Consider the following 26,623-nt stretch of genomic DNA (forward strand, 5'->3'; position numbering starts at 1 on the left):
ACCAGTAGATTCTCCAAGCTGCTTTTCCGTGACGAGAAAGAGAAACAGTGAATTTGTATCATCGGGTCTTAGTTTCTTGGGGCCCTAAGAGAGAGAGAAAGAGAGGGAGTGTGTGTGTGTGTGCGTGTGTGTGTGTGTGTGTAGGGAGTGTTGGGTTTTTTTCCTATCCTTTCATGCTTCCACTCCATTTTTGCTAGCAAGATATTTTAAGTCAGTGACAAACTCATCGCTTGCCCAGTAGCCCTAGAAATATTTTTACACAGATGTTTTAGCCCATTCATTCTTTGTGGGAACTGATTTGCCTTTTATCAAGTATCCCCCATCTGTAAAGAAAGATTTTCATCTGGTTTAATTCTGTCGTTCTGAATGGGATTGATTTTACTTTTTATTTTTCTGGTAGTTACAACATAAATTTATTAACATCTGAGTTGGAAAACTGTAATGTGTATTGCCAGTATCTGCTTAAATGATTTGTAGCAGCTCACCACTTAAATGTGGTAGGTGGCTGGAGGAAACAGCCCTGACTCCCTAAGGAGCATGTTGATCAGGTGTATATCTTGTGAAGTTTGTTTTTTGGAATAACTGTCAGACACGGTTGAACTATTTGCAGCTGTGTACTATTTGTTGTTTACTTTTTTACAGCTGTTGTATTATATCTTTTTAGGTATTATTGTTTGTGATGCAGGATTTTTCTCAGCCACTTTGCCAGCCAGAGACCTCCGGCTGGCGAGGCCCCTGCCCAGGCCTTAATTGGGTCCTGGCTCGCCGCAGGAGATGCCCCATCTACTTGGTCCACCGATGGGCACCTGGTTTGCACTATGGCACGGATACCATGGCCACCATGACTGTATGCTCAGCCCCTCGCGGGAGTGGGTGTGTGGGTGAGTGAGTGCCGGGTCCTGCCAGCTGTTTAAAGCACAGGCACCAGAGTGGGCTCTGCAGAGCTTACAGCTAGACATGTGGCAAGCAACTCCTGCAGTGGACTCCAGCGTCCAGACAAGGGGACAGTAGATTCTGGTTTCCAGACAAGAGGAAGGCAGTGGTGCCCAAGCAGGGGTGCTTGCAACCCTGAAGCCCAAGAGGGGGTGTTGCAGAGTGTCAGCAGCCCTGTTACTCCCATTGCCCTGCTCCAGGCTATAGCTCTGGGGCTGCCTCCGTCCCCCGCTGCTTCCCGTTGCTGCCTCCTGTCATGTGGGCTGTGACGTGGGGCGGCTGCCCTTTGCCGGCAGAGGGCCAAGGGCCACAGTGTTACAGCCTTCTTTGTACCTGCATTCATTGGGTCCCTAGTTCTTGTCCCACGTCCAAGAAGAATGAGATTACACTTACACTGACAAAGGGTGAGGAGGATGGAGAATAGTTTCATTGAGTGATGAAACACCTCTCAGCAGAGAGGGGACTCAAGGGTGGTCTTCCACCCAAAGTCGGGTGGTCTCCCTTTGTGTGGCTGGGTCCAGGGCTTTTATGGGCTCAGAATGGGGAATGTGTGCTGATTTTTTTGTGAGTATGCAAAAAAGGCTAAAACAAAGTCACCACTCAAAGGTGGGCACAACAGTGTAATAAACCAATTAGAGAAGGGTAGGTATATGTAAAATAGGTGAAGGGTGGGGATTAATTAGAGGAAAGCACACCAAACAGGAAGAGAGGTTCGCAGTCCAGTCTGTGGATTTATCTGAGACTCATCGCTTGGCTTTCAGGCTTTAAGCTGTGGCTTGAAGGTTGGGTTTCACTGGTGACCCGCCCCTCTCTGCCTAGGATTTGTCTGTCTCCTGCCTGTATCATTTCGATACCTTGAGGCTGGAGTATCATGAGAGACTTGGCTAAGGTCAAAAACACAGTTCAGTGTCGGTCATATGACCTAAAATGTGAAAATCATCATGTTCAAGTTAGGAGAACAGTTATGTTGTTACATGACGATACTTTATCTTTTAAATTTTCCTTTGACAACCATATTGACACGATGATACTTTAATAGGACATGGGATGCTGCTGCATGTGGGATCAGAGTAGAAAAGGTGTTTGCATTTAAAGGTCTCTGTTTATGCTGATAAAAACGTATATGATGTTTGTAGGATATCATGAGGAATTTTCCTTCGGACTTGATGCTGTATTTCCTTTCAGAGATGATTAATGATCTGCCCTCCTCTGATCGCTAGAGTTCTTGAAGATTCTGCCTTCCTTGACCATGTGTAATACAGTTTTTGTTTGTTCTGATAGTCATTCATTCAGTACACTGCTTATTACTGACTGTCAGGTATGTGTTAGGCATTGTTCTAGGCACTAGGACTACAGAAGTAACAACAGATGAAAACCATTGCCCTGGGGTAGCTAACGTTCTAGACATGAGACCACAATTAGCAGTGAAGTGTGTGGGTCCTGGGGGACGGTGATTTGGACCAAGGATGAGGAGGATTGGAATTGTAGCCAGGATGGTCAGGAAGGGTCACTCTGAAGGCTAAGTTTTGACCGAGACTTAAAGCAGTGTAGGAGGAAGGGCAGGTAGCAAGAGCCTGGTGTGGCTCAGGTGCAGCAGGTGGCTGTGGGAGAAGCAGGAACTGAAGATAGAATGGTGACTTAGGCTAGGTCATAGTGAGGACTTCAGTGTTTGTTCTGGATAGGGTGGCAACCCTTTGGAAGGTTTTGTTCTAGAGGAGGAGTAACATGATAGACTGTGTTTAACAGGCTTCTCTGGCATCTCTTTTGAGAATGTACTGCAGAGGGACGAGGGCAGCTAAGAGACTGTTAAACAAGGCAGCAAGGAGATGCCAGTGGATTAGCTCAGGGTGGGTGAGAGGTTGACTTCGGCATGTGTTTTGGAGGTTGAGACAATAGGATTTGTTTGTAGATTGGAAGTTGGGAGAGGGATGGGTGGAGAGGGAGGAGTTAAAGATGGCCCCAAAGTGTATGGCCTGAGCTAAGCAACTCAGATGGGGGCCGGGCGCGTGGCTCCCGCCTGTCATCCCAGCACTGTAGGGGGCCGGGCGCGTGGCTCCCGCCTGTCATCCCAGCACTGTAGGAGGCCAGGCGCGGTGGCTCCCGCCTATAATCCCAGCACTGTAGGGGGCCGGGCGCGGTGGCTCCCGCCTGTCATCCCAGCACTGTAGGAGGCCGGGCGCGTGGCTCCCGCCTGTAATCCCAGCACTGTAGGGGGCCGGGCGCGGTGGCTCCCGCCTGGAATCCCAGCACTGTAGGAGGCTGGGCGCGGTGGCTCACACCTGTCATCCCAGCACTGTAGGAGGCCGGGCACGGTGGCTCACGCCTGTAATCCCAGCACTGTAGGAGGCCGGGCACGGTGGCTCACGCCTGTAATCCCAGCATTTTGGGAGGCTGAGGCGGGCGGATCACAAGGTCAGGAGATCGAGACCATCCTGGCTAACATGGTGAAACCCTGTCTCTACTAAAAATACAAAAAATTAGCCGGGCGTGGTGGCGGGTACCTGTGGTCCCAGCTACGCAGGAGGCTGAGGCAGGAGAATGGCGTGAACCCGGAAGGCGGAGCTTGCAGTGAGCCAAGACTGCACCACTGCACTCCAGCCTGGGTGACAGAGCGAGACTCCCTCTCAAAAAAAAAGAAACTCAGATGGGGAAGACTTGGGGAGGTCCTGTCTGGTGGGAAGCTTTCTGTTGTGAGTTTGGATTTATGTGTGTTGAATGTGAGGTGCACGTTAGACATCCTTGTAGAGCAGTGTCCAGTGGGCTTTTGGGTCTGCAGGTTTGGAGCTAAAAGAATAGGCCTGGGCTGGAGATAGACTGGAGGTCACATCAGATGAGGTCACCCAGGGTCTGAATGTGGGTGGGAATGAAAAGAGGCAAAGGGCTTCTGCAGGTGTGGAGAGGTTCAAGAGGTGGCAGGCAGACCACACAGTGTGGCTGTGTTCTCCACCAGTCCCTAGCACTGTCCCTAAAAGCACGCTCCACATGCAGAGGACTGGCAGGTGCCAGCACTTAAATAGCCACACTGCCCATTCCTTGAGGACAGAGCTGGCATCTTGTGCTTGCATTTCCAGTGCATCACTTGTGTCTGTGGTTGGTAATCAGAAAAAACAGAACTTGAATTAATAATAACCTACACATTCCCCTACTATAAAAACTTTCAGTTTGTAGAATTTAACATGAATGCAGTATGTTAGCATAACGTGTAATGAATGCAGAGGCTGCTGGGGAGTGGGTTTTTTTTTTTTCTTGAGGTGGAGTCTTGCTCTGTCGCCCAGGCTGGCGTGTGGTGGGTGCGATCTTGGGGAGTGGGTTTTAATGTCCACAGTCTGCCCAGTGTGTGCACTGAAACAGTGTTTTCTAGTTTTCCGATGTAGCTAAATTTGGAGTTCCTTTCTCTCTCTATTTTCATTCAGGACTGAACTACTAGCATTCTCATGTAAACTCTTGGAGATTAAAAAAAAAGTAGTAAACCTAAGAGTTTTCTAAAGGAAAAGAAGAACCCTTTGTTGAATTTATAAAATATAAATCTCTTGGAAAATAACTTCTAAGTGTTTTAGGAAGGTTTCTTCGAAAGGAAGTGCTTAACAGTAAGCTCTTAAATTTACTCTTTTTTTTTTTTTTTTTGTAGTCCTCTCTGGTTGAATGAAGTGTAATTGGTACTAAATGGAGAGAAGTTGGTTAAATTCATTGAGTACAATTCCCTACATTTCTGCCTGTCAGATTAATAATACTAAGTCACATTTTTTTTCTGATGGAATTACTATATTATTAAAATGCCATCTGCCGTCTTCTGCTGGTGATCACAGAAGTCCCAGGGAAGAGGGTGTGGAAAATCAAGTGTCTGGGATCCAGCCGACCAAATGGGAGAACTGCTTCTAAGGGGGAGTCTTTCTTAAGGTGTGCAGTACCTCTCCGTCTTTTTTTTTTTTTTTTTTTTAAGACGGAGTCTCACTGTCGCCCAGACTGGCTGGAGTGCAGTGGCTCTATCTCGGCTCACTGCAGCCTTCGCCTCCTGGGTTCAAGAGATTCTCCTACCTCAGCCTCCCGAGTAGCTGGGATTACAGGTGTGCACCACCATGCCTGGCTAATTTTTTTATATTTTTAGTAGGGATGGGGTTTCACCATGTTGGCCAGGCTGTTCTTGAACTTCTGACCTCAAGTGATCTGCCTGCCTCGGCCTCCCAAAGTGCTGGGATTACAGGCGTGAGCCACTGCACCCAGCCTGCCTCTTCATTTTGTTCCTCCTGCGTGTCATCTTTTTTTGATTTTTTTGAGGCAGGGTCTCACTTCATCGCTCAGACTGGAGTACAGTGTTGCAGCCACAGCTCATTGCAGCCTTGGCCTCCTGGGCTCAAGTGATCTTCTTGCCTCACATTCCTCAGTAGCTAAGACTACAGGTGTCCACGCCTAGCTAATTTTTTTTTTTTTTTTTAAGAGAGACAGGGTCTCCCTGTGTTGCCCAGGCCGGTCTCAAACTCCTGGGCTCAAGTGATCCTCCCATCTTGGCCTCTTAAAGTGCTGGGATTACAGGCATGAGCCACCGCGCCTGGCCTTACATGTCATCTTACTTCAAATTAAAATAATTACCTGGGAGTCTAGAGATGGGTGTGTGTGTGTGTGCGTGTGTGTGCGTGTGTGCATGTGTGTACGTGTGGGTGTGTGTGCGCGTGCGTGTGCGTGCATGCTCGTGTGCGTGTGTGTGTGCGTGTATATATATATATATATATATATTTATCCATCTGTCGTCCAGGCTGGAGTGCAGTGGCGTGATCTCGGCTCACTGCAACAGGGTTTTGCCATGTTGGCCAGGCTGGTCTTGAACCCTTGACCTCAGGTGATCCACCCACCTCGGCCTCCTAAAGTGCTGGGATTATAGGTGTGAGCCACTGCGCCCGGCCAGTGGGTATTTTCTTCGAAGCTTGACTCCTTTTCTGTCAGGAGCTATGTGAATTACCTTATAAATCACGTGATGTAGCATGTGAAGATGATGAAATTATGACGGGGCTGTGAAATAAGACAAGGGACCCTCTCCATGGAGAATTGCTGAGGCACCTGGCCTCAGGCCTAAGTGGATCTCATTCATCTGAGAGTCAGTGAAGGAACCTGGCTGGGCTTGGTGGCTCACACTTGTAGTCCCAGCACTTTGGGAGGCTGAGGTGGGTGGATCACTGGAGCCCAGGAGTTTGAGACCAGCCTGGTTAACATAGCGAAACCCCACCTCTACAAAAAATACAAAAATTAGGCATGGTGGTGCATGCCTGTAGTCCCAGCTACTCAGGAGGCTGAGGTGGGAGGATCCCTTGAGGCCGGGAGGGGGAGGTTGCAGTGAGCTGAGATCACACCACTGCACTCCAGCTTGGGTGACAGAGCCAGAACCTGTGTCAAAAAAAAAAAAAAGAAGGAACGTTTGGGAATGGAATCATCGTGTTGGTCCATCTGCAAATGTTAGTGATTGTGAGCGTTAGTTTTGCACCCATTGTGGGTTCTCACCCCACTGGGAAAACTGGTGGCTGTGCCCCATTTCATGGGTGAGGAGACCGAGGCTGGAAGAAGTCCAGGCCTGTGTCTGTCCTGTAGCTATCGAGCAGGCACTCAGACTCCAGAAGGAAACCTCAGTAGAAATCAGAAGTGTCGGCTGGGCGCGGTGGCTCATGCCTGTAATCCCAGCACTTTGGGAGGCTGAGGTGGGCGGATCATCTGAGATGAGGAATTCGAGACCAGCCTGACCAACATGGGAGAAACCCATCTCTACTAAAAATACAAAATTAACCAGGCGTGGTGGCACACACCTGTAATCCCAGCTACTTGGGAGGCTGAGGCAGGAGAATCGCTTGAACCCGGGAGGCGGAGGTTGCAGTGAGCCAAGATCGCGCTATTGCACTCCAGCCTGGGCGACAGAGCGAGACTCCGTCTCAAAAAAAAAAAAAAAAGGAAGAAATTAGAAGTGTTGGCCGGGCGCGGTGGCTCACACTTGTAATCCCAGCACTTTGGGAGGCCGAGGCGGGCGGATCCCGAGGTCAGGAGATCAAGACCACGGTGAAACCCTGTCTCTACTAAAAATACAAAAAATTAGCCGGGCGTGGTGGCGGGCGCCTGTAGTCCCAGCTACTCGGAGAGGCTGAGGCAGGAGAATGGCGTGAACCCGGGAGGCGGAGCTTCAGTGAGCCAAGATTGGGCCACTGCACTCCAGCCTGGGCGACAGAGCGAGACTCCGTCTCAAAAAAAAAAAAAAAAAAAAGAAATTAGAAGTGTTAATTCCAAAAAAGTTATCTTCCTCCATTATAAAGTAGGATCTGGAAGGTCAGAGAGGTCTCTGTACCGTTCCGATGCCTCAGTCCATGGCTCCTTGTGGTCTTCCTCTTCAGCTGCAGCTGTGAGGGTGTCCAGGAGGGGTGACTGCTGCTCGGAGGGCCTGCCAAGGGCATTCCCTCCTGTCCTCCAGCATGAGAGGGACAATGTGGGGCCCCTAGAGTACGGGGAAGACCTCCTCCTAGCTGAAGGGATGCGAGTCTGAGAGTTTATTGGCTCTTTTGTAGGAATCGCTGCAGGTCTCTCTGGTCCTTGGAGCTAGCCCGGGAAGCGGGTGGCAGGCTCTTGCTCTCTAGATGCAGTCACTCTTGGAGGAAAGGGCGTTATGTTGGATTCAGTGTTAGTAGAAAGACTCATGTTTGGTCGGGTCTCTGTTGACCTTGTGCTCCGTGCTGCACCTCCGCTTACGGAACACCTCCCATCCATGCTGGGTCATGACCGCGCACCCGTTTCAGTGATCTGAGAAGGCTGGCCCCGAAAGAGCGGTTACTGCTCCTGTGCGGTTTAGAGCTCTTCCTGTGCCTTAACTTGTCCGTCTCACAGTGAGGACACCGAGTCGCAGGAAGGTCACCAGCCTGTATGGTTGCGTGACTGCTCAGTGGTGGGTTCGGACTTCTGACTCCACAGCTGGCGCTCCAGCTGTCAGGAACGTGCTCCAGGTGTGACGTGTGGACACTCCCCACTTGCAGCGTCCTCCACAGTACAGAGAGGAGGGTGCAGTGTGGTGGGAGAAGCAAGGGATCGTGTTTTCAGGGTGTCCGCCGCTAGCCCAGGGGAATGTGTGACTCACTCCCAACAGAGGGCAGGATTCTGGGAGAGGGCAGGAGTGCGTTTCTCTAGACGGAGAAGCAGCGCAGCTTGGGGCACAGTGGTGTGGGAGCCCTCCTTAGGGACCCCATGGGTCGTGTTCGCCGTGGCTGCGTTGCTCCTGTTCGCTGTCAAGCACTGTGATTGCTCCTTGGTTTTGCTCCCCTCGGGTTTCCTGGTCTCCTTGATGGTTTATGCAGTGAGGAATCTGAGGCCACACACCCGTAATTTTCACAGTTACAGCTGGAGGTGTGGTGGTGTATTTGAACTTAATGGAACACCTTATTCCCTTCACTCTGAAGTTGGCTTCCTTGCCTATAAAGTTTGCTAATAAACCCAAGAAATACACCTTCTTTGCATCTTACTGCTTCCGTGATGAAAATCCCTTAACTTCACAGCCGCTCAGGCCGCGTAACCCTACTTTCAGAGGGAGCTTTTTTCCTTTTCTTCCTTATCTATACTTCTCTCATTCCTTTATCATTTATATTTTTAATATGGGAAACTAGACATCCCAGAAATTTCTCAGTTTCCAGATTCTGATACTGCAGACTGTTACTGATTCAACAGTGTGGTCTTTTTTCTGATGACATACACCACATTCTTCTGAAATACAGATGGTCTCCAAACTACCATGGTTTGACTTACAATTTTTTGACTTTATGATAGTGTGAAAGCAGTATGCATTCTATAGAAACCATACTTCACGTTTTGAATTTTGATCTTTTCCTGGGCTAGTAGTATGCCCCCAGATACTCTGGAGATGCCAGATAGCTCCTCTTCAGCCACATGATGAGGAGGGGGAATGACCCCTGCTCTCCAGGGCACTGTGTTGCCAGCTGAGTTTGCCTAACTGTAGGCCAATGTAAGTGTTCTGAGCACATTTAAGGCAGGCTAGGTTAAGCTATGACGTTAGGTAGGTTACATGTATTCAATGCTTTTTTTTTTTTTTTTTTGAAATAGAGTTTCACTCGCCCACCTGGGCTGAAATGCAGTGGCGCGATCTCAGCTCACTGCAGCCTCCGCCTCCTGGGTTTAAGCAATTCTTCTGCCTCAGCCTCCCAAGTAGCTGGGATTACAGGCGCCTGCCACCATGCCCGAGTAATTTTTTGTGTTTTTAATGGAGATGGGATTTCACCATGTTGACCAGGCTGGTCTCGAACTCCTGACCTCAGGTGATCCAACCGCCTTTGCCTCCCAAAGTGCTGGGATTACAGGTGTGAGCCCCTGTGCCTGGCCTCAGTGCATTTTTGACTTAAGTATTTTCAACTTACAATGGGTTTATTGGACATAATCCCATCCTAATTAAGGAACATCTGTAGTCTACAAAGAGATACTTGCCAGTGTTCATTTAGCTCTGCTGTACTTTAAATAAAAGATATGTGTATCTTTAGTTCAAAGCTGGTGCCTTGGAACAGTCTCAAACATGAGAAGAATGTTCCAACAGCAAGATGGAATCATTGTCCTGCATTGTTGAAATTAGACCGGTGGTGTCCAGGCACAGTGGCTCACACCTGTAATCCCAGCACTTTGGGAGGCCGAGGTGGGCGGATCACTTGAGGTCAGGAGATCGAGACCATCTTGGCTAACACGGTGAAACCCCGTCTCTACTAAAAAAAAATACAAAAAATTAGCTGGGCGTGGTGGTGGGTGCCTGTAGTCCTAGCTACTCGGGAGGCTGAGGCAGGAGAATGGCGTGAACCGGGAGGCGGAGCTTGCAGTGAGCTGAGATCACGCCACTGCACTCCAGCCTGGCGGGCGACAGAGCGAGACTCTGTCTCAAAAAAAAAAAAAAAAAAAAGAAATTAGACCGGTGGTGTTTTCATCCTTTTTCCTTGAGAATAAATTTTCTGGATTTTAGTCTATATATTGAATAAAGCCTAGAGGTCAAAGAATATTAGGGACTTCTGAAAATTCAGGAGTGGCTTTAGAGAGGTAGCAGGGACATCATGATGTTTTTCAGCTCTTTAAAAAGATAGGAGTGGGCCGGGTGCGGTGGCTCACGCCTGTAATCCCAGCACTTTGGGAGGCCGAGGTGGGTGGATCACTTGAGGTCAGGAGATCGAGACCAGCCTGGCTAACATGGTGAAACCCTGTCTCTACTAAAAATACAAAAATTAGCCGGGCATGGTGGCAGATGTCTGTAATCCCATCTACTCGGGAGGATGAGGCAGGAGAATTGCTTGAACCCGGAAGGCGGAGGTTGCAGGGAGCCAGGATCATGCCACTGCACTCCAGCCTGGGCAACAGAGTGAGACTCCATCACACACACACACACACACACACACACACACACACACAAGGCATGGACCTTAATTCATCCCAATTCAGTTTTTATAATCATGTGGAGAAACAAGTAACATATGTATAAAAAGGCAGGAGAGAATGTAAACTTGGACTTTATTCACAGTCACCAAGCAGTTTGGTTGATATTGTCTCTGAAAGCATGGACAAGTGAAATGTATAAGAGCGGAGCTCTTGGGGGCCAGGTGCAGTGGCTCACGCCTGTAATCCCAGCCTTCGGGAGGCTAAGGCAGGTGGATCGCCGGAGCCTAGGAGTTTGAGACCAGCTTGACAACATGATGAGACCTCATCTCTACAAAAAATACAAAAATTAGCTGTGTGTGGTGGCACATGCCTGTAGTCTCAGCTGCTCAGGAGGCTGAGACCGGAGAATTCATTGAGCCTGAGAGTTTGAGGCTGCAGTAAGCTGTGATTGCACCACTGTACTCCAGCCTGGGTGACAAAATGAGACCCTGTCTCGAAAAAAAAAGGAGCAGAGCTCTTGGACAAAGCCCTGCTGTGGAAAGCTTGCTTCATCTGGCTCCAGCCACTCCACAACGCCTGTCACCTTGCTCAGGAAGCCACAGCACTACTCTAGGAAAAGGGCGGAGAGGGGCCTGGGTCTCCCACAGCTGAGAATCCTTTAAACAATGTCTGTAGTGCCCTCTGTTGTGGATTTGGTAGTTCTGCCTGTACTGAGGGAGATGCTTGCAGGTGCTTCTGAACCCTGTGTTTGGGAATTAGCTGCGCATACAATTAAGGCTTTTGGGTATAGTAAAATGTGTGTGCCTTTGACCCTGTGGTTCTGAGTCCTTGATGTTAATGACAGAGCTGACATTGGAGCCCTTCTGTCTGCCAGCCAGCACCTCATTGGAAATGTTTCATGGAAATGTCACAGCCACATGCTGAGGCTGTCCTGTTATTATCCCATTTTATGGATGAGGGAACATTCACACTTAGAAGTTAAGTGGCCCAGGAAACTACAATTTACCAGTACCCAAGCTGGGCTTTAAATTCTGACTGCCCCTGCCTCCCCAAGGGGATTGTGCACAGCACAGAGGTACACACACTATGCTTTATAGTATCAGCTTAGGTGGAGATGTGTGTTTACGTAGAATGCTGAGGAAACCTCAGGCATGGTATGATTTCACGTATGAACCTGTGCATAAAGACTTCTGGAAAGAGTCATTGCTGGGCGACGAGGCTTCACGTGATTTGTGTATTTTTGTAGTCTTCGGTATTTTTTATAATTAGCGTATGTCATTCTTATCGAAGTGTGGGGTTGTTACCAAAAAGTAAATTTAGATGTGGGAGAAATTCATATGTGATTGATTTCAAAAGATTGCTGTAAAGCTGCTGGTGAGGGATGAGTGATCAGGCACCATCAGAGCTGGAGAGGCAGCAGATGGGAATTGTGTGTTCCCGGTTCTGAGAGCAGCTGGAGAGAGATGCCTCTGGTGCCGCTCCAGAATACGCGATGGGCGTCTCGCCACATGGGTGTTTGGGCTGGTGCATTGCTGCTGGCTGGCGCCTTCTTTTCAGGAACATCGTGGGACATGGGTATCCTCAGCCACAGTTCTGTGGACAGGAAGACCCTGGGCCTCTCTAGTTTCTTTCTTTTTTCTTTTTCTTTTTTTCTTTTTTGAGATGGAGTTTCACTCTTGTCACCCAGGCTGGAGTGCAGTGGCACAATCTCAGCTCACTGCAGCCTCCACCTTCTGGGTTCAAGTGATTCTCTTGTTTCAGTCTCCCTAGTAGCTGGGATTACAGGCGCCTGCCACCACGCCCGGCTAATTTTTGTACTTTTAGTAGAGACGGAGTTTCACCATGTTGACCAGGCTGGTCTCAAACTCCTGGCCTCAGGTGATCCGCCCACCTCGGCCTCCCAGAGTGCTGGGATTACAGGCATGAGCCACTGTGCCTGGCCTAGTTTCTTAATTGAAGTAAAACAGAGTGGCTCTGCATCCAGCTGCCTCCTTGGAAAGTGGGGTGTTGCCCCATGGAAGTAGTGGCATGCCCTTCTGGTAGCATTGTTGACATGAAAACAGGTTCAGTCCTTGATCACTAGGCTTTTTGTACCCTGGTACCTCTGGGGACTTGGCAGAGTTTGATCTCTCAGTGTCCAGGGGTTAACTTTCTACCTGGGAATAGCACCCCATTGCTTCTCCAGCACCTGCTCCTAACCAGGAAATTGGGGTAGACCAGAACCCCCAGTCTTCCCAGCAGCTCAGTGTTTCTTGCCCTGGAGCATCTGCCTTCATCACAGTGACTCTGAACACGCTGCCATGGTGACATCTGGTAAACCTTAGGATGGCCATGAAAAATGACTCTGCTCTGTTTCTTCTGTGGCTTCCCTTGTGTACAAGGATGAAGGAGGTGGTTTCACTTTATTTTTGTCCTTTACGTTTTAAACATGTTTAGGTCTAAAGTAAGTGCTTGAATCGGGTGGCTTTTTATTTTTTTGCTTTCTCACCCCTCAGGTTGGCCCCTAACTTGGCCTCTCATCCTCGTGTCAGCTGTTAGACACTGACTCAGTGGCTCAGAATGTGAAAGGCTCACGAAGTAGCATGCTGGCCCTACCTCCCTGTCCCCATACCTTAGCAGAGCAGCTGCCCAGCAGGGCCTCCTGCGCTTTCCCAAGAGTTTACTCCATCCATGGTGGGTGTCTTGGTAGGCCTGAGATACGAGAGGGTGTGCTGCTGTTGAAGAATTTACGATTGTTCTCTTCAGCACAGAAATGCTGTAAACGGCCTCTTTCGATACTAGTTTATGAAATTAGAAGTGTCTGATGATTGTGCATCTTTGGTTTCAACAGCTACTCTGACCTACGACACTCTCCGGTTTGCCGAGTTTGAAGATTTTCCTGAGACCTCAGAGCCCGTTTGGATACTGGGTAGAAAATACAGCATTTTCACAGGTATCGGCCATGCTGGAGCCCACCCTGGTCTGACCGCTTGGCCTGCAGAAGCATTTTGTGATCATTGTTCTCTGCTAACTCTGCCATAACTTGTGACTTGCAGACTTAAGGTGTTGTGTGTGTGTGTTCTTTTTTCTTTTCAACAACCTCTAGAAAAGGACGAGATCTTGTCTGATGTGGCATCTAGACTTTGGTTTACATACAGGAAAAACTTTCCAGCCATTGGTAAGTAGTCTGTTTTATTACAACGCGGGACAAAATATACATGTTTTTAGGAAGAAGGAAAACTTATGTTTGTAGATTGGACTTCAATATGCCACTGACTTCATTTGAATCTTCACAGCAGTCCTGGTGAAATGAATTGGCCGAGGCCTCACATGTAGTAGTGGCAAAGCTAGAACCCACGGCTCCTGACTCTAGGCCAGTGTTTTTCCAGCTGCAAATCACAGCTTATTACTGGAGCTGGAAATCAGTGTCATGAGTTACGACCAACATTGTTTTAAATGTAGGACAGAATGGCATAGAAAGCAGTGTGTGTCCGCCGTGGGCGGGCAGCATGTCGCTTCAGGGAGTTTAGTTTTAGTTTGCATATTTGAATGTGTGTTCTGGGTCACAGCTGTGCAATGTGTTTCTTACTTAGGTCCAGAATGTTTGGAAGCCATTCTCTGTAGCCCTTATCTTTTTTAGTATTTTCCACACTTAACCTATGGGGAGATTTGAAGGGCCAGGTGAATGTGCCATGTTTTTATGTAACACTAAGGTACATTCTGTTAAAAGCCATTCATCATTGTTGTCTACCCTGGCGCTAGAAGGAGATGGGGACTGGTTCTCAGCCTTGACTCTCACCGGCAGAGAACTGAGGCCGGAGGTGAGGGCCGGGCTGGCGTCATGCTTCCTCAGTGCCGGGTCAGGGTTTGGTCCCTCTTCTAGGGATGGTTTCTTTCTTTATCCCAAAGTGAGGTGGAAGTCAGATAGCCACAGCGGCTTGACATTGGAGAACACTGACGCGTAGGGACATACGACAGTGTCTCCTTAAGTTGATACTTAATGATACACCTTGTGAGATGTGCCCTGGGAATATTGATATTTAATGATATATTTTAATGACATACCTTGTCAGATGTGCCCTAGGAATAGTTGCTCATTCCACAGTTTCCGCTTCTTCCGCAGCTGCGCCGAACCTGCTCTCTTGGTGGCCTTGGATGCAGGTTTGTCCCCAGCTTCCATCTCCTTCAAAGCTACCCTGCCGTGTGCTGGGAAGGAGAACAGGACTGGAGCGAAGCCTTTCTGGTTTGGCAGAGGCCTTGTGGAGGAGGTAGAGGCTGGGGATGAACCCTGCAGATGAAGCAGCCCTGTTGCAGTTCTGAAGGGCAAGTGTGGTGTGTTTCCTTCTTAGCCCCACAGAGATAATTTTTTAAAATTATTAATTTCGTTTTTTTAATAGATGGGGTTTCGCTATGTTGCCCAGGCTGGACTTGAACTCCTGGGCTCAAGCAGTTCTCCCTCCTCAGCCTCGTGAGTGTCTGGGACTGCAGGTGCACACCACCACGCCTGGCTCCGAGATACGTTTTGATCAGCAGTGGAGCGATCAGCAGTGGAGCGAGGGTGATCATGGGCACTGCTGATTGGGTTGTTGGTGGGTGATGGCCACCACCACCCCAAGACAGGGTTTATTGTCCTTGCCAGTGCGTGGAGAAGCTGCCGGAAGCCCAAAGGTGGCACAGGGCGAACCTTGTGGTCTGACCCCTGAATCTCTGCTTCTCACCCTGGTGTGCAGCCACCTACCAGCCTCTTGTCTGCTGCACAGGTGGCCCTCTCTGTTGTCACAGCTGTGCAGTGGCATTCCACTGGACCCCTGCTGTGGGCTGGCACTGTTTCCCACGTGCCTGTCACATGCCGTGCAGTTCCATGGTGCATGTTGTCCATCTTTCTGGGCAGGGTTTGGCTGTGAGGGCAGGGCCCAGTCACCTGTGCTGGAAAGGCTGAGTTGCTGCCCTTGTGGCCCTTCCTGTGCTCTCAGCAGCACTGGTTGTCATCAAGCCTTTGAATTTCTGCCTTTCTGGTAATTGGAAAATGCCTTGTTTTGTTTAACTTTGCATTTTCTGGATGACTTACGCGGGTCAGTGTCTTCGTATGTTTGTCAGACATTCCTTTTGCTCTGTGACTGACTTGTTCATGTGTTTTGCCCATTTTGAGGAGGTTGTCGGGACATTTCACTCCCCAGTAAATGTGGCCCTTGGCGTTACTGAGTCCTAAGAGGTGTGTGTTGCCCCAGGTGGAGCTGATGGATGAGGGAGTCGGTGCCTGTGGTGTGGGACTGACCCCCTGCCTCCTGCCAGTGGGCTCGTGGCCTGTGGGGCCATCTGGCCATGAGCACTTCTCTCTCTGTCTGCCATGACAGGGGGGACAGGCCCCACCTCGGACACAGGCTGGGGCTGCATGCTGCGGTGTGGACAGATGATCTTTGCCCAAGCCCTGGTGTGCCGGCACCTAGGCCGAGGTGAGTCACAGCCCTGGGGAGGGCGCATGGCCACGGCGTTCTCAGGAAGCAAAGGGGACTGTGGGGTCAGGGCTCTTTAGAACAGGCCACAGGTAAAACACTGAGTAGAACTTGGGGGTTTCTTGAGTAATGAGCCACTTGTTTTTATTGATTTGAAAAACTGACTTTAAAGAATGCTGATAAATCAGCCTGGGCAACATGGCGAGACCCCGTCTCACAAAAAATACAAAAATTAGCCAGGCGTGGTGGCTCCTGCCTGTAGTCCCAGCTACTTGGGAGGCTGATAAGGAGAATTGCTAGAACCCGGGAGATGGAGGCTGCAGTGAGCTGAGATCGCACCACTGCACTCCAGCCTCTGCAGCAGAGTTAGACCCTATCTGAAAAAAAAAAAGAAGAAGAAGAATGCTAATAAATGTTTTAAATTACCGAAACTGTTTTCCGTACAGGTTTGTTTTGATAACTTGGCATATATGTATTTGAAATCCTGGAGAACATGGGTTTTTACTTTTAAAAGATTCTGGGCCGGGCGCGGTGGCTCACGCCTGTGATCCCAGCACTTGGGATGCCGAGGCGGGTGGATCACGAGGTCAGGAGATCAGGACCATCCTGGCCAGCACAGTGAAACCCCATCTCTACTAAAAATACAAAAATTAGCTGGGCGTGGTGGCAGGCGCCTGTAGTCCCAGCTACTCAGGTGGCTGAGGCAGGAGAATCGCTTGAACCCGGGAGGCGGAGTTTGCAGTGACCCGAGATCACGCCACTGCACTCCATCCTGGGTGAGAGAGCGAGACTCTGTTTCAAAAAAAAAAAAAAAAAAAAAAAAAAAAGATTCTGAAAAAGGTTTGGATGCCATCTGTATCTTGAGTGTGAAAGTGAAAACTTGTTTCTCATATTTATGGTAGAGCTGACCTGTAATTTTTTTTCCAATAGATTGGAGGTGGACACAAAGGAAGAGGCAGCCAGACAGCTACTTCAGCGTCCTCAACGCATTCATCGACAGGAAGGACAGTTACTACTCTATTCACCAGATAGGTGGGAGGCTGCAGATTGTGCTAGGCCCCACCTTGGCTGCTTGGAGAGGGTGGAGTGGTCGGTTTCCCCTAAGAGCTTTTCTGGTGTGGGATGTGGAGCAGGAGGCTGTAAACACTGACCTCTGACCGCCTGTGCGCTGCTGTCACATCACCCCCATGTCATCCCACATCACCCCCGTCCCACCCAGGCCCAGACCCTGGGCTTTGCTCTTCCTGCTGTCCATGCGGCTTGCAGTGCCTGGTGCTCGGCACAGTCTGGGGAAACTGGCCTCGCCAGTTGAATGCTCAGATTGAAGTGGAGTGAGTAAAGAGGAGCTGGCCTTTCTTGCAAGCAAGGCCGGCTTTTGAGCACTGTGTTTTCACTTATAGAAGGAAGTGGTCCCTTCATTTCCCCTCCTTTCCTAAGTTCATAGTGAGGGACAGTCCCCGAGACCGTGTTTGCCCCCTCATGCCTCCCCCGATCTTGTTGGGTCATCCTTCCATCTGGAGGCTGGGTAGGGTGCTGTCCAGGCCTTCCTGTGATGTGTCTCCTGTCACCACATGCCACCAGAGGTCAGGGCTGGGGTTGTTAGGATGGTCAGGGCGGGTGTGTGTTGCTAATGTGTATCTGTTCCCTGCAGCGCAAATGGGAGTTGGCGAAGGCAAGTCCATAGGCCAGTGGTACGGGCCGAACACTGTCGCCCAGGTCCTCAAGTATGTACTGCACTTCCACTGCCGAGCATGGGGGCAGCAGGGATGTTCCCTGGGGGTTAAATTCTCCTTGAGTCTTCATGGCTACAGGAAATCAGGGGTCTCTAATTATTTACTTCATGGCCCTCGGAAGGTTTCTCAGAGATGACTATGTCAAGGGGTCTTGTGAATAGGAATTTATGTTTTCTAACAAAATGAATGGCATAGTCCACATCCTGGCTGGCACACTGGACCCTTGTTCTTTGTCTGCCACGTGGAGCCACCTGTAATGGTGGCTTCTGATGGGATGGGCAGCTGAAGCTAGTCTGCAGCCTGTCTGTGTGGGTGCCAGGCCCTTCCACCTCTGCGGGCTTGTTGGAGGCTGCCCTCCACGGGCCTTGCCACCTGCCTTTCTCACTTTACCCAGAGACTCCCTGTAGCCTCGCTCACCTTCCCATGCACCTCAACGTCTGAAAGTCTGCTCTGCATCTGCTCTGCACCTGCTCCCTCTCACGCCTCACTCATCCCCATTGCATGCCCGCCCCCCCAGATTCCTCTGAGATGACCCTCCCTGCAGTTCCAGAAACTTGCCTGTGGTTTCAGCTTCGTGTCCCCTCTTCATTCCTCTTGACCCATCCAGGGTCATTTGGTCTGATTCCATGTGTCCTGGCATCCCAGCATTTTTGGGGAGGCTCTGGCCAGTTCCCCCAGGACTTGTCCCCTCAGGGTCTCCTCCCCACTGGTCCAAGGGCCAGCATCTCCCCAGCCTGTCTTCAGCCACGGCTCCCTTGAAGCCTCTCCTTCTGCGTCTGCCTGTTCCGTATCCCACTCGAGGCCCTCAGGCACCCCACGTTCCACGTTCCTGAAATGGCCCTGTCTCCCCTCACCCACAGCCTTCTCCTCAGCATGGCAGTCACTGTCTCCACCCAGCTTTTCTGTCAGGTTCCCTGGGGTCCTGCACAAGTCTGTCTCTCCCACATCGCACGTCACCCCCGTCCCACATCCCCAGCCTGCTGCTCCCTCCGTCTCCTGGGCCCTCCTTGTGTTTGGCGTGGCACCTGCTCAGTCCCTGCGTGTCCTTCAGAGTCCTCTGTCCAGCAGCTCCCCAGCCCCCACCACACCCTCCACTCACACTTCTCGCTGCTGCCTGGCGTGGCCCCGTCAAGTCAGCGCTGTTTCTCTGGAAGCACCAGGCCACTCGCCATGCTCACTGTTTCTCCTGGTGCCCTGCCCGGTCCCCACCAGCCCCCGCCCCTGTTGCTGGATGATGCTCCCCAACCTGCACGTGCTGTGGCACCCAGGCACACGGACGGCTTCCAGGGCTGATTTCTCCCTGGACTCCAGGCTCAGGTCCAGCTGCTTATTCTGCATTTCCACCTGGGTATCTGTGAGGATGGTGACCCGACAGCCAGAGCTCGTACTGGCCCCAGCCTGCTTCTCCTACAGTGGTCCTTCAGGTGCTCAGACCAAAATCTGGGATTCTTGTAGACCCCTCTTTGTTTTGGAGATGGAGTTTTGCTCTGTCACCAGGCTGGAGTGCAGTGGTGTGATCTCGGCTCACTGCAGCCTCTGCCTCCTGGATTCAAGTGATTCTCCTGCCTCAGCCTCCTGAAGTGCTGGGAGTACAGACGTGAGCCACCGTGCCTGGCCAGGACTCCTCTTTCTTTTTTTTTTTTTTTTTTTGAGACCGTCTAGCTCAGTAGCCCAGGCTGGAATGCAGTGGCGTGATCTCAGGATCACTGCTTCCTCCGCCTCCCAGGTCCTGGTTCAAGCAGTTCTCCTGCTTCAGCCTCCCCAGTACCTGGGATTACAGGCACCCGCCACCATGCCCAGCTAATTTTTTTAATTTTTAGTAGAAACGGCGTTTCACCATGTTGGCCAGGCTGGTCTTGAACTCCTGACCTCGTGATCCACCTGCCTCCGCCACCCAGAGTGCTGGGATTACAGGCACGAGCCACCGCACCCGGCCAGGACTCCTCTTTCTTTCTTTCTTTTTTTTTTTTTGAGACGGAGTCTAGCTCTGTAGCCCAGGCTGGAGTGCAGTGGTGCAATCTTGGGCTCACTGCTACCTCCATCTCCCGGGTCCCAGTTCAAGCAATTCTTCTGCCTTAGCCTCTTCAGTAGCTGGGATTACACGCACGTGCCACCATGCCCAACTAATTTTTGTATTTTTAGTAGAGACAAGGTTTCATCATGTTAGCCAGGCTGGTCTTGAACTCCTGACCTCATGATCCACCTGCCTCGTCCTCCCAAAGTGCTGGGATTACAGGCATGAGCCATTGCGCCTGGCCAATTCCTCTTTATTTCAATGGGCCCATTCAAAATACCAATTCCTCTTTCTTTCAGTGGGCCCATTCGAAATATGTCCAGACTCTGACCAGTGTTCATCCTTTCACTCCCTGTGCTGGTCCCGGCCCCATCTTCTTCCTTCTTGTTGATCTTCCTTCTCTCTTTGTCATCCTGGAGTCTCTTTAGCAAATAACAGCAGAGCCATCTGCATAAAACACATTGGCCACCACTCTGCCCTGAACCGCCCTGGCACTTAGCTGCTGACTCAGGCGGGGCTCTACCCCACCTCCCTGGCATGACACCTTGTGCTCCTGGGACACACCAGCCTCAGGGCCTTTGCATGTGTGGTGCCTGGCACTTGGACCCTGTTCCCCCCACACCTGCCTGGGTTGCGCCCCATGTCTGCCCAGGTACCCTTTAGCACCAAGGTCTTCCCTGTGGCCACGTTAGTAGCGCCACTCCCCGTTCCTGCGTTACTGTTCTCCACAGTGTTGACCACCGGCCCACGTGGCTGCTGCTTCCTTGTTTGCCCTCCGTCAGGTCAGCTTTGCCAGTGCTGCTGTGTCCCTTGTGTGTGGGTGCGTCTTCAGCACTGCATCTGGGCTGGAGGTGGGAGGAGGAAGGTGGTGTGGGGGTGGGGCGGGGAAGCAGGCTGTCCTCCCATCTTCAGCACTGCAGCTGGGCCGGAGATAGGAGGAGGAAGGTGGTGGGGGAGGGGACAGTGGGGGGGCAGGCTGTCCTCCCAGTGTCCCCTCTGGGCTTAGGCATTGGGAGGGGCTCTGTGTGGTCACCCCAGTCCCGTGCTCCACCCCCACCCAACCTGCCTCCACAGGTCTTGCATTTTGCCCCCAGGAGCACCAGGTCCTTGCTGCCTCAGGGCCTTTTCTGTTGTTTTACCTTTTGTTGAGGTCCTCTGACCCCACCTCCACCAGACCTGAGATGAGATCAGAGTCCCGTTAGACTTTTGGCTGCAGAATCTGCCCTTCCCTCAGAACGGGAAATCCGCGGCCACAGTTCCTCCTCACTGGCGTGCACAGTCGTGCTTCCCACTAAGCTGCAGGTTTCTCTGTAAGGACTCAGATTCCTTGGTTGTCAGCTCAGCGTGTTTGGTGGAGGGGAGAGCAGAGCAGAGCGTGAAGGTGCTGGGGAGGCCTGCCTCAAAGTTGGCAAAACCCACAGCGTCTCAGAGCTGGGTTCGTGTTCTAGTTCCTGCCTCTGTGCCAGTGAGACCAGGAAACCAGGCCGCTCAAAAGCCTCTTGCGTGTGCTCTCTATGAATGGAGGCTGGGGCAAGGGCAGGACCTCTGGGCCTCAGGCGAGAAGAAGCAGATTTACCTACAGCTTTCTTCCTGTCTGTGGCATTGGCTGTGCCCCGGACTTTAGGAGCCTTGGCCCTTCTCATCCGAGAAGCACCTCTAACGCGAACGCTCCTTCCCACAGCTGTCACTGCCAAGATGAACCGTCTTTGAATTGTACAAAAGCTTATGGTCATTCTCCTATCTCTGCAGGAAGCTTGCTGTCTTCGACACGTGGAGCTCCTTGGCGGTCCACATTGCAATGGACAACACTGTGGTGATGGAGGAAATCAGTAAGTGGCTCGGGGTTTCCATGAACAAGAAAGTTGAAATTATGGGCAACACACACACTTCCTCGCCTGAGTCCCCACGGAAGCCTCGGCGAGTGTTGTCAGTCGCCCCGTGCCGTGCAGGCGCTCCGTGGGGCCTGCGTGCCAAGCCAGATGCACGGTGGCCTCGCTCTCCTATCCCGGCGGTCATACCAAGAGAGGAGAGCCCAGGCTCTCTGGAGGCCGTGACTTGGTATCTCACGTCATGTTTTGTGTCTTGGTTACAAATCATTTGTGAAGGCGTGCTGTGCTTGGGCGCCCTCGTGTGGGAATTCTGGTGAAGTTCTTTCGCGTGCCTTGATGTGCAACCATCTCGAGCAAAGGCACATCGTGAAGGCAGAGCTCTTTTCAGCTTTCTGGAAGAAAGGTCTGCTGCAACCCTGAAGGAACCTAGGCGTGGCAACATTTACATCTAGGAGGAAAATGGTGGCTCAGTTTTAACAAATGGGCTCATTGAGTAAGTTCCAAATTGATGTTTCACTTTCCATGATGTAGCCAAGCTGGGAACTCTTAAATATGCCTCACTACCTTTTTTACTCACGGCCACCTTTTTCCCAAGGAACTTCTCAAAACTCCAATTCCAATTTTATTGAAGTTCTACATGTAGGCTATTGCCTTGAATCCAATTTTCCATAAGAAAGGGTTCATTTAGGCCGGGCGCAGTGGCTCATGCCTGTAATCCCAGCACCTTGGGAGGCCAAGGCGGGTGGATCATGAGGTCAGGAGTTCAAGACCAGCCTGGCCAACATGGTGAAACCCCGTCTCTACTAAAAATACAGAAACTAGCTGGGCATGGTGGCATGCGCCTATAGTCCCAGCTACTCGGGAGGCTGAGGCAGAAGAATCGCTTGAACCTGGGGAGGGGGAGGTTGCAGTGATCCTTGATCACGCCACTGCACTCTAGCCTGGCCACAGAATGAGACTCCGTCTCAAAAAAAAAAAAATACCTCATTCAGAGCCACAGCCGTAACTGCGCACAGATTCACAGTGAGAGTGGGTACTGCCCTGTGTCTGGGTGTGCCAGGTCACCACACAGGTGTGTGCTGGGTCACAGACGCACCCCTTCCCTGCCTCTCCATTCTGTTTCTTCGTAGTCTGGCCGTCCTCGGGGGCGTCGTGACACAGTGAGGGGGGTGAGGCCGGACTTTCTCAGGGAGAGTGAGGCCGGCTTCTGCAGCATTGAGAGCTTTGCTGCAGCAGGCTCCCCTTCCAGGATTCTGTTCCTCAGAGACTTGAACTTGGGGTCATAACCAAAGGGTGTTTTTCTTCCATCTGCCTTTTCCCTCCATTCTGTTTCTTGAAATTTTTATAAAACATTGGAAACATAGGAAGAGTACAAAGAAAGAGAAAAATTACTGATTTTACCACTCAGAAATAACTCATATGAGCATTTTGACATTCTTAACTCTCAGTATTTCTCCTGTGCTTTTCAAAAACTTACATAGTTTCCTAAGTATTTTCTCCTGGACATGAGCGACAGCATTATAATGATTAACTGGCTACACAATATATTATTACACCTTAGTTCCCTGTTCACTCCCCCACCCTCCCTCCCGTTTTTGGGGAAATCACTTACCCCCTCATTCCTTACCCATGCTCAGCATCTTACCAAGTCACACCTCAGTCCCTGGCCTCAGATTAGGGAGGCTGTTGACTGGGTGCAGTGGCCAGGAAGGCGCACGGATCAGGGCTTCCTAGAATCTCCGTCCTCTGGGTGCAGGTAGCACGGGAAGGAGTCTTGGGGGCAGCTCGACTGTGTGGACTCCAGCTCCATCTCTTCGGCAGTCTCAGGGCTGCCCAAAGCAGTGCTGCTGAAACGTGGCTTGTCAGAGTGAGGGTGGGGTCAGGTCCTGGAAGAACTTGAATCTGCATTTCTCAGCCCCTGGGGATGGCGGCTCCCGGGAGGATGTGGAGGCTGCCTGGTCTGACCGGCTTAGTCTCACTGCGTCAGCTGCCTGAAAGGATACTGTTCCTCATAGGCGCATGTGGAAGGTGCCTGACGCCCCCATTTAGGAAGAAGGGCATCCACATCCAGCCAGCAAAGGCACTGGCATTGATGCACAAGGCCTGGGTTTCTGGGTTCCTGAGTGTGGCGTGGTGTTGTGAGGAGGACATCGGGGTCGTTCTGAATGACCCCTACCAAAAGCCCCAGGAGGGAGTAGTGGGGGGAAGGCAGGAAGCAGACTGCTTTTTTCAGTTGTGCTGGTAAGAGTGCGCAAGGGAGGACGTCTGAGAAAGAAGTCCGCAAAGCCGAAGCTAGAGAGACAGGTCCTTGGCCAAGCAAGGACTTTTCTTCTAGTTTCTCAGAACTGCTTGTGGAAGAAGCAGTTAGACAGGAGAAGGCTGATGCCATTCAGAAATTCCACTAAAGCTTCTTCCTCCAGCGAAAGAGCTGCCTGACGGTGTTCCCACTCAGAAATTCCACTAAAGCTTCTTCCTCCAGCGAAAGAGCTGCCTGACGCTGTTCCCACTCAGATTTTAGGTGAAGCCTGTGGGGTAAGGGGAGACCTTACTGCCTACAGTGTCCCTGTCCACCAGCCCATCTGCGCCCCTGCTCATCCTTCTGTCCACCCCCAGTCAAAGGCCAGCCAGGACATCCTTAGCATGCTCTTCTTGTCCTTAACGTTGACGGGCTTAGACCTTTCTAACGACAGTAGACAGAATGTCACTGAATGTAGGGAGGAAATACAGATTGGAAAACGTGTCAGTCTGGCAGTGAGGACAAATGACTCCAATGAAAGAAAATACCAGAGCAAGCACAGTCAGAGAAACAGAGTGGGGAGGAGAGTCACGGTAGCTGAAACTCAACTCTCTGAGAGGCAGTGCAGCAAAATAGAGGCAGCTGAAAGCAGAGTGTGTGAATTGGAACTTTTCGGGAGAGTTGACCCCTGAAGGAATAGGAGAAATTCCCCTGCATTGGTGAGAGTTGAGTCCTTAGAGCTAAAGACTCCACATTTTTTTCAGACGTACTTAAACATGCATGTTCCTGATAGTATTTCCCAATTGCAGAAATGAGGGAAACTTCTCTAAACATCCAAATAATGGTGTTACTACTAAGCTGCTTTGAAGAAAGGCAGAGTCTCAACTGTCCAGGGCACTTCGTCTTCGTGCCACACCAGATGCTACCGGAAAATGTTTAGAATGCTGGGAAAAGACCTGGCTTCATGAGGTGACAGTAGGTATATGTACTGTGTAGTTGTCATTGATAGAGAAATAGAAATGTGAAATGTGTTCAAAGTATAAAGAGAACATGAGAAAATTTCAAGTGGTGGCAGGAATAGGCAAAAGCACGTTGCACCCTGTTGACAGCAGGGTGTTTGTGACGTGGTAGGTCACACACTCAGTGCTGGGCTTTGCAGGCACAGAAGCAACCGGCCCGGCTACACATCAGCCCTCGAGCGGATCCGTGTGTTCGATCATGTTCCTGAGACAGTAGGGTCTGTGCAGGTAACAAAGCATGAGTCAGCAGGAAAATGCCACCACTGGGAAGTCTTTCTACCAAAACATAACTTCAAAATCAATAAAGCGGGCCGGGCGCGGTGGCTTACGCCTATAATCCCAGCACTTCAGGAGGCCAAGGTGGGTAGATCACATGAGGTCAGGAGTTCAAGACCAGCCTGGTCAACGTCGTAAAACCTGTGTCTACTGACAAAAAAAAAAAAAAAAAAATTAGCTGGGCATGGTGGCATGCCCTTGTAATCCCAGCTACTCGGGAGGCTGAGGCACGAGAATTTCTTGAACCTGGGAGGTGGAGGCTACAGTGAGCTGAGATCATGCCACTGCACTCCAGCCTGTGTGACACAGTAAGACTATCTCAACCAAAACAACAAAAAATAATAAAGCAAAATATATAGAAAACAGAATAATTAACAGATTAGATATAGAAAGATCAAAGCTACAGGGGACCCAGATAACACAATAAACAGAGTTTAGTAGATACTGTCAAACCCTAGATTGTGACAGCAGAGCGTACCTGGGAATTTCTATGAAACTAATGCAGAATAAAATGAAAAAAGGATACAACCCTGCTGCCTGGAAATGTGAAACCTCAAAAAAGTCAAGTGTGCAGACCATAACTCTCTGAATCTGATGTGTACAGAACTCAGAAGAAAACCTGTGTACCTTCAATACTAGTATATGGGTTCTTTTACAAAGTGAAAATTAATGAAATGAGCATACAACTCAAGAATTCGTAAAAAGCAAAATTAACTGAAGAAACCAAAGAATGGTATTAAAGACAAACACAGAAATTAATGATTTGAAGGAAGAAATGTATTTTTTTTTTTTTTTTTTTTTTTGAGACAGAGTCTCGCTCTGTCGCCCGGGCTGGAGTGCAGTGGCGCAATCTCGGCTCACTGCAAGCTCCGCCTCCCGGGTTCACGCCATTCTCCTGCCTCAGCCTCCGAGTAGCTGGGACTACAGGCGCCCGCCACCGCGCCCGGCTAATTTTTTGTATTTTTTAGTAGAGACGGGGTTTCACCGTGGTCTCGATCTCCTGACCTCGTGATCCGCCCGCCTCGGCCTCCCAAAGTGCTGGGATTACAAGCGTGAGCCACCGCGCCCGGCCAGGAAGAAATGTATTAGGCCTGGTGCAGTGGCTCATGTTTGTAATCCCAGCACTTTGGGAGGCTGCGGCAGGAGGATGGCTTAAAGCCAGGAATTCAAGGCCAGCCTGGGCAGCATAGCCAGATGTCTTTTTTTTTTTTGGAAACAGAGTCTTGCTCTGTCGCCAGACTGGAGTGCAGTGGCGTGATCTTGGCTCACTGCAACTTCTGCTGCCCAGGTTCAAGTGATTCCCCTGCCTCAGCCTCCTGAGTAGCTGAGAGTACAGGTGCCCACCACCACACCTGGCTAATTTTTTGTATTTTAGTAGAGATGGGGTTTCACCATATTTCACCATGTTGGCCAGGATGGTCTTGATCTCCTGACCTCATGATCTGCCCACCTCGGCCTCCCAAAGTGCTGGGATTACAGGTGTGAGCCACTGTGCCTGGACCTCATTCTATAAAATATTTTAAAAATAAATTTTAAAATTAAAAAAATTTATTAGAACTAACATATTAGAACTGGCTCTTTGAAGCAATAACATATATGTTTAAAAAATCAAAGTTAAAATCCCTCCTTTGGCTAAGCGCTGTGGCTCCCGCCCGTAATCCTAGCACTTTGGGAGGTGGAGGCAGGCAAATTGCTTGAGTCCAGGAGTTTGAGACCAGCCGCCTGGGTAACATGGTAAAACCTCATCTCTACAAAACAAAACAAAACAAA

General features: G+C 50.4%; 1 protein-coding gene across 1 annotated transcript in view; it reads left to right on the top strand.

Moving 5' to 3' along the window:
* The window catches only part of ATG4B (autophagy related 4B cysteine peptidase), a 35,694-nt gene that overhangs the window by 890 nt on the left and 8,181 nt on the right, over positions 1 to 26,623 (top strand). Inside the window, exons 2-7 of the mRNA XM_055291263.2 lie at positions 13,145 to 13,246; positions 13,400 to 13,471; positions 15,648 to 15,746; positions 16,677 to 16,778; positions 17,398 to 17,470; positions 21,243 to 21,322. Coding sequence (XP_055147238.2) covers positions 13,145 to 13,246; positions 13,400 to 13,471; positions 15,648 to 15,746; positions 16,677 to 16,778; positions 17,398 to 17,470; positions 21,243 to 21,322 — 528 coding nt within the window. The remainder of the gene's footprint in view (positions 1 to 13,144; positions 13,247 to 13,399; positions 13,472 to 15,647; positions 15,747 to 16,676; positions 16,779 to 17,397; positions 17,471 to 21,242; positions 21,323 to 26,623) is intronic.

This window comes from Symphalangus syndactylus, chromosome 8 (assembly GCF_028878055.3).
Source record: "Symphalangus syndactylus isolate Jambi chromosome 8, NHGRI_mSymSyn1-v2.1_pri, whole genome shotgun sequence".
Taxonomy (NCBI): domain Eukaryota; kingdom Metazoa; phylum Chordata; class Mammalia; order Primates; family Hylobatidae; genus Symphalangus; species Symphalangus syndactylus.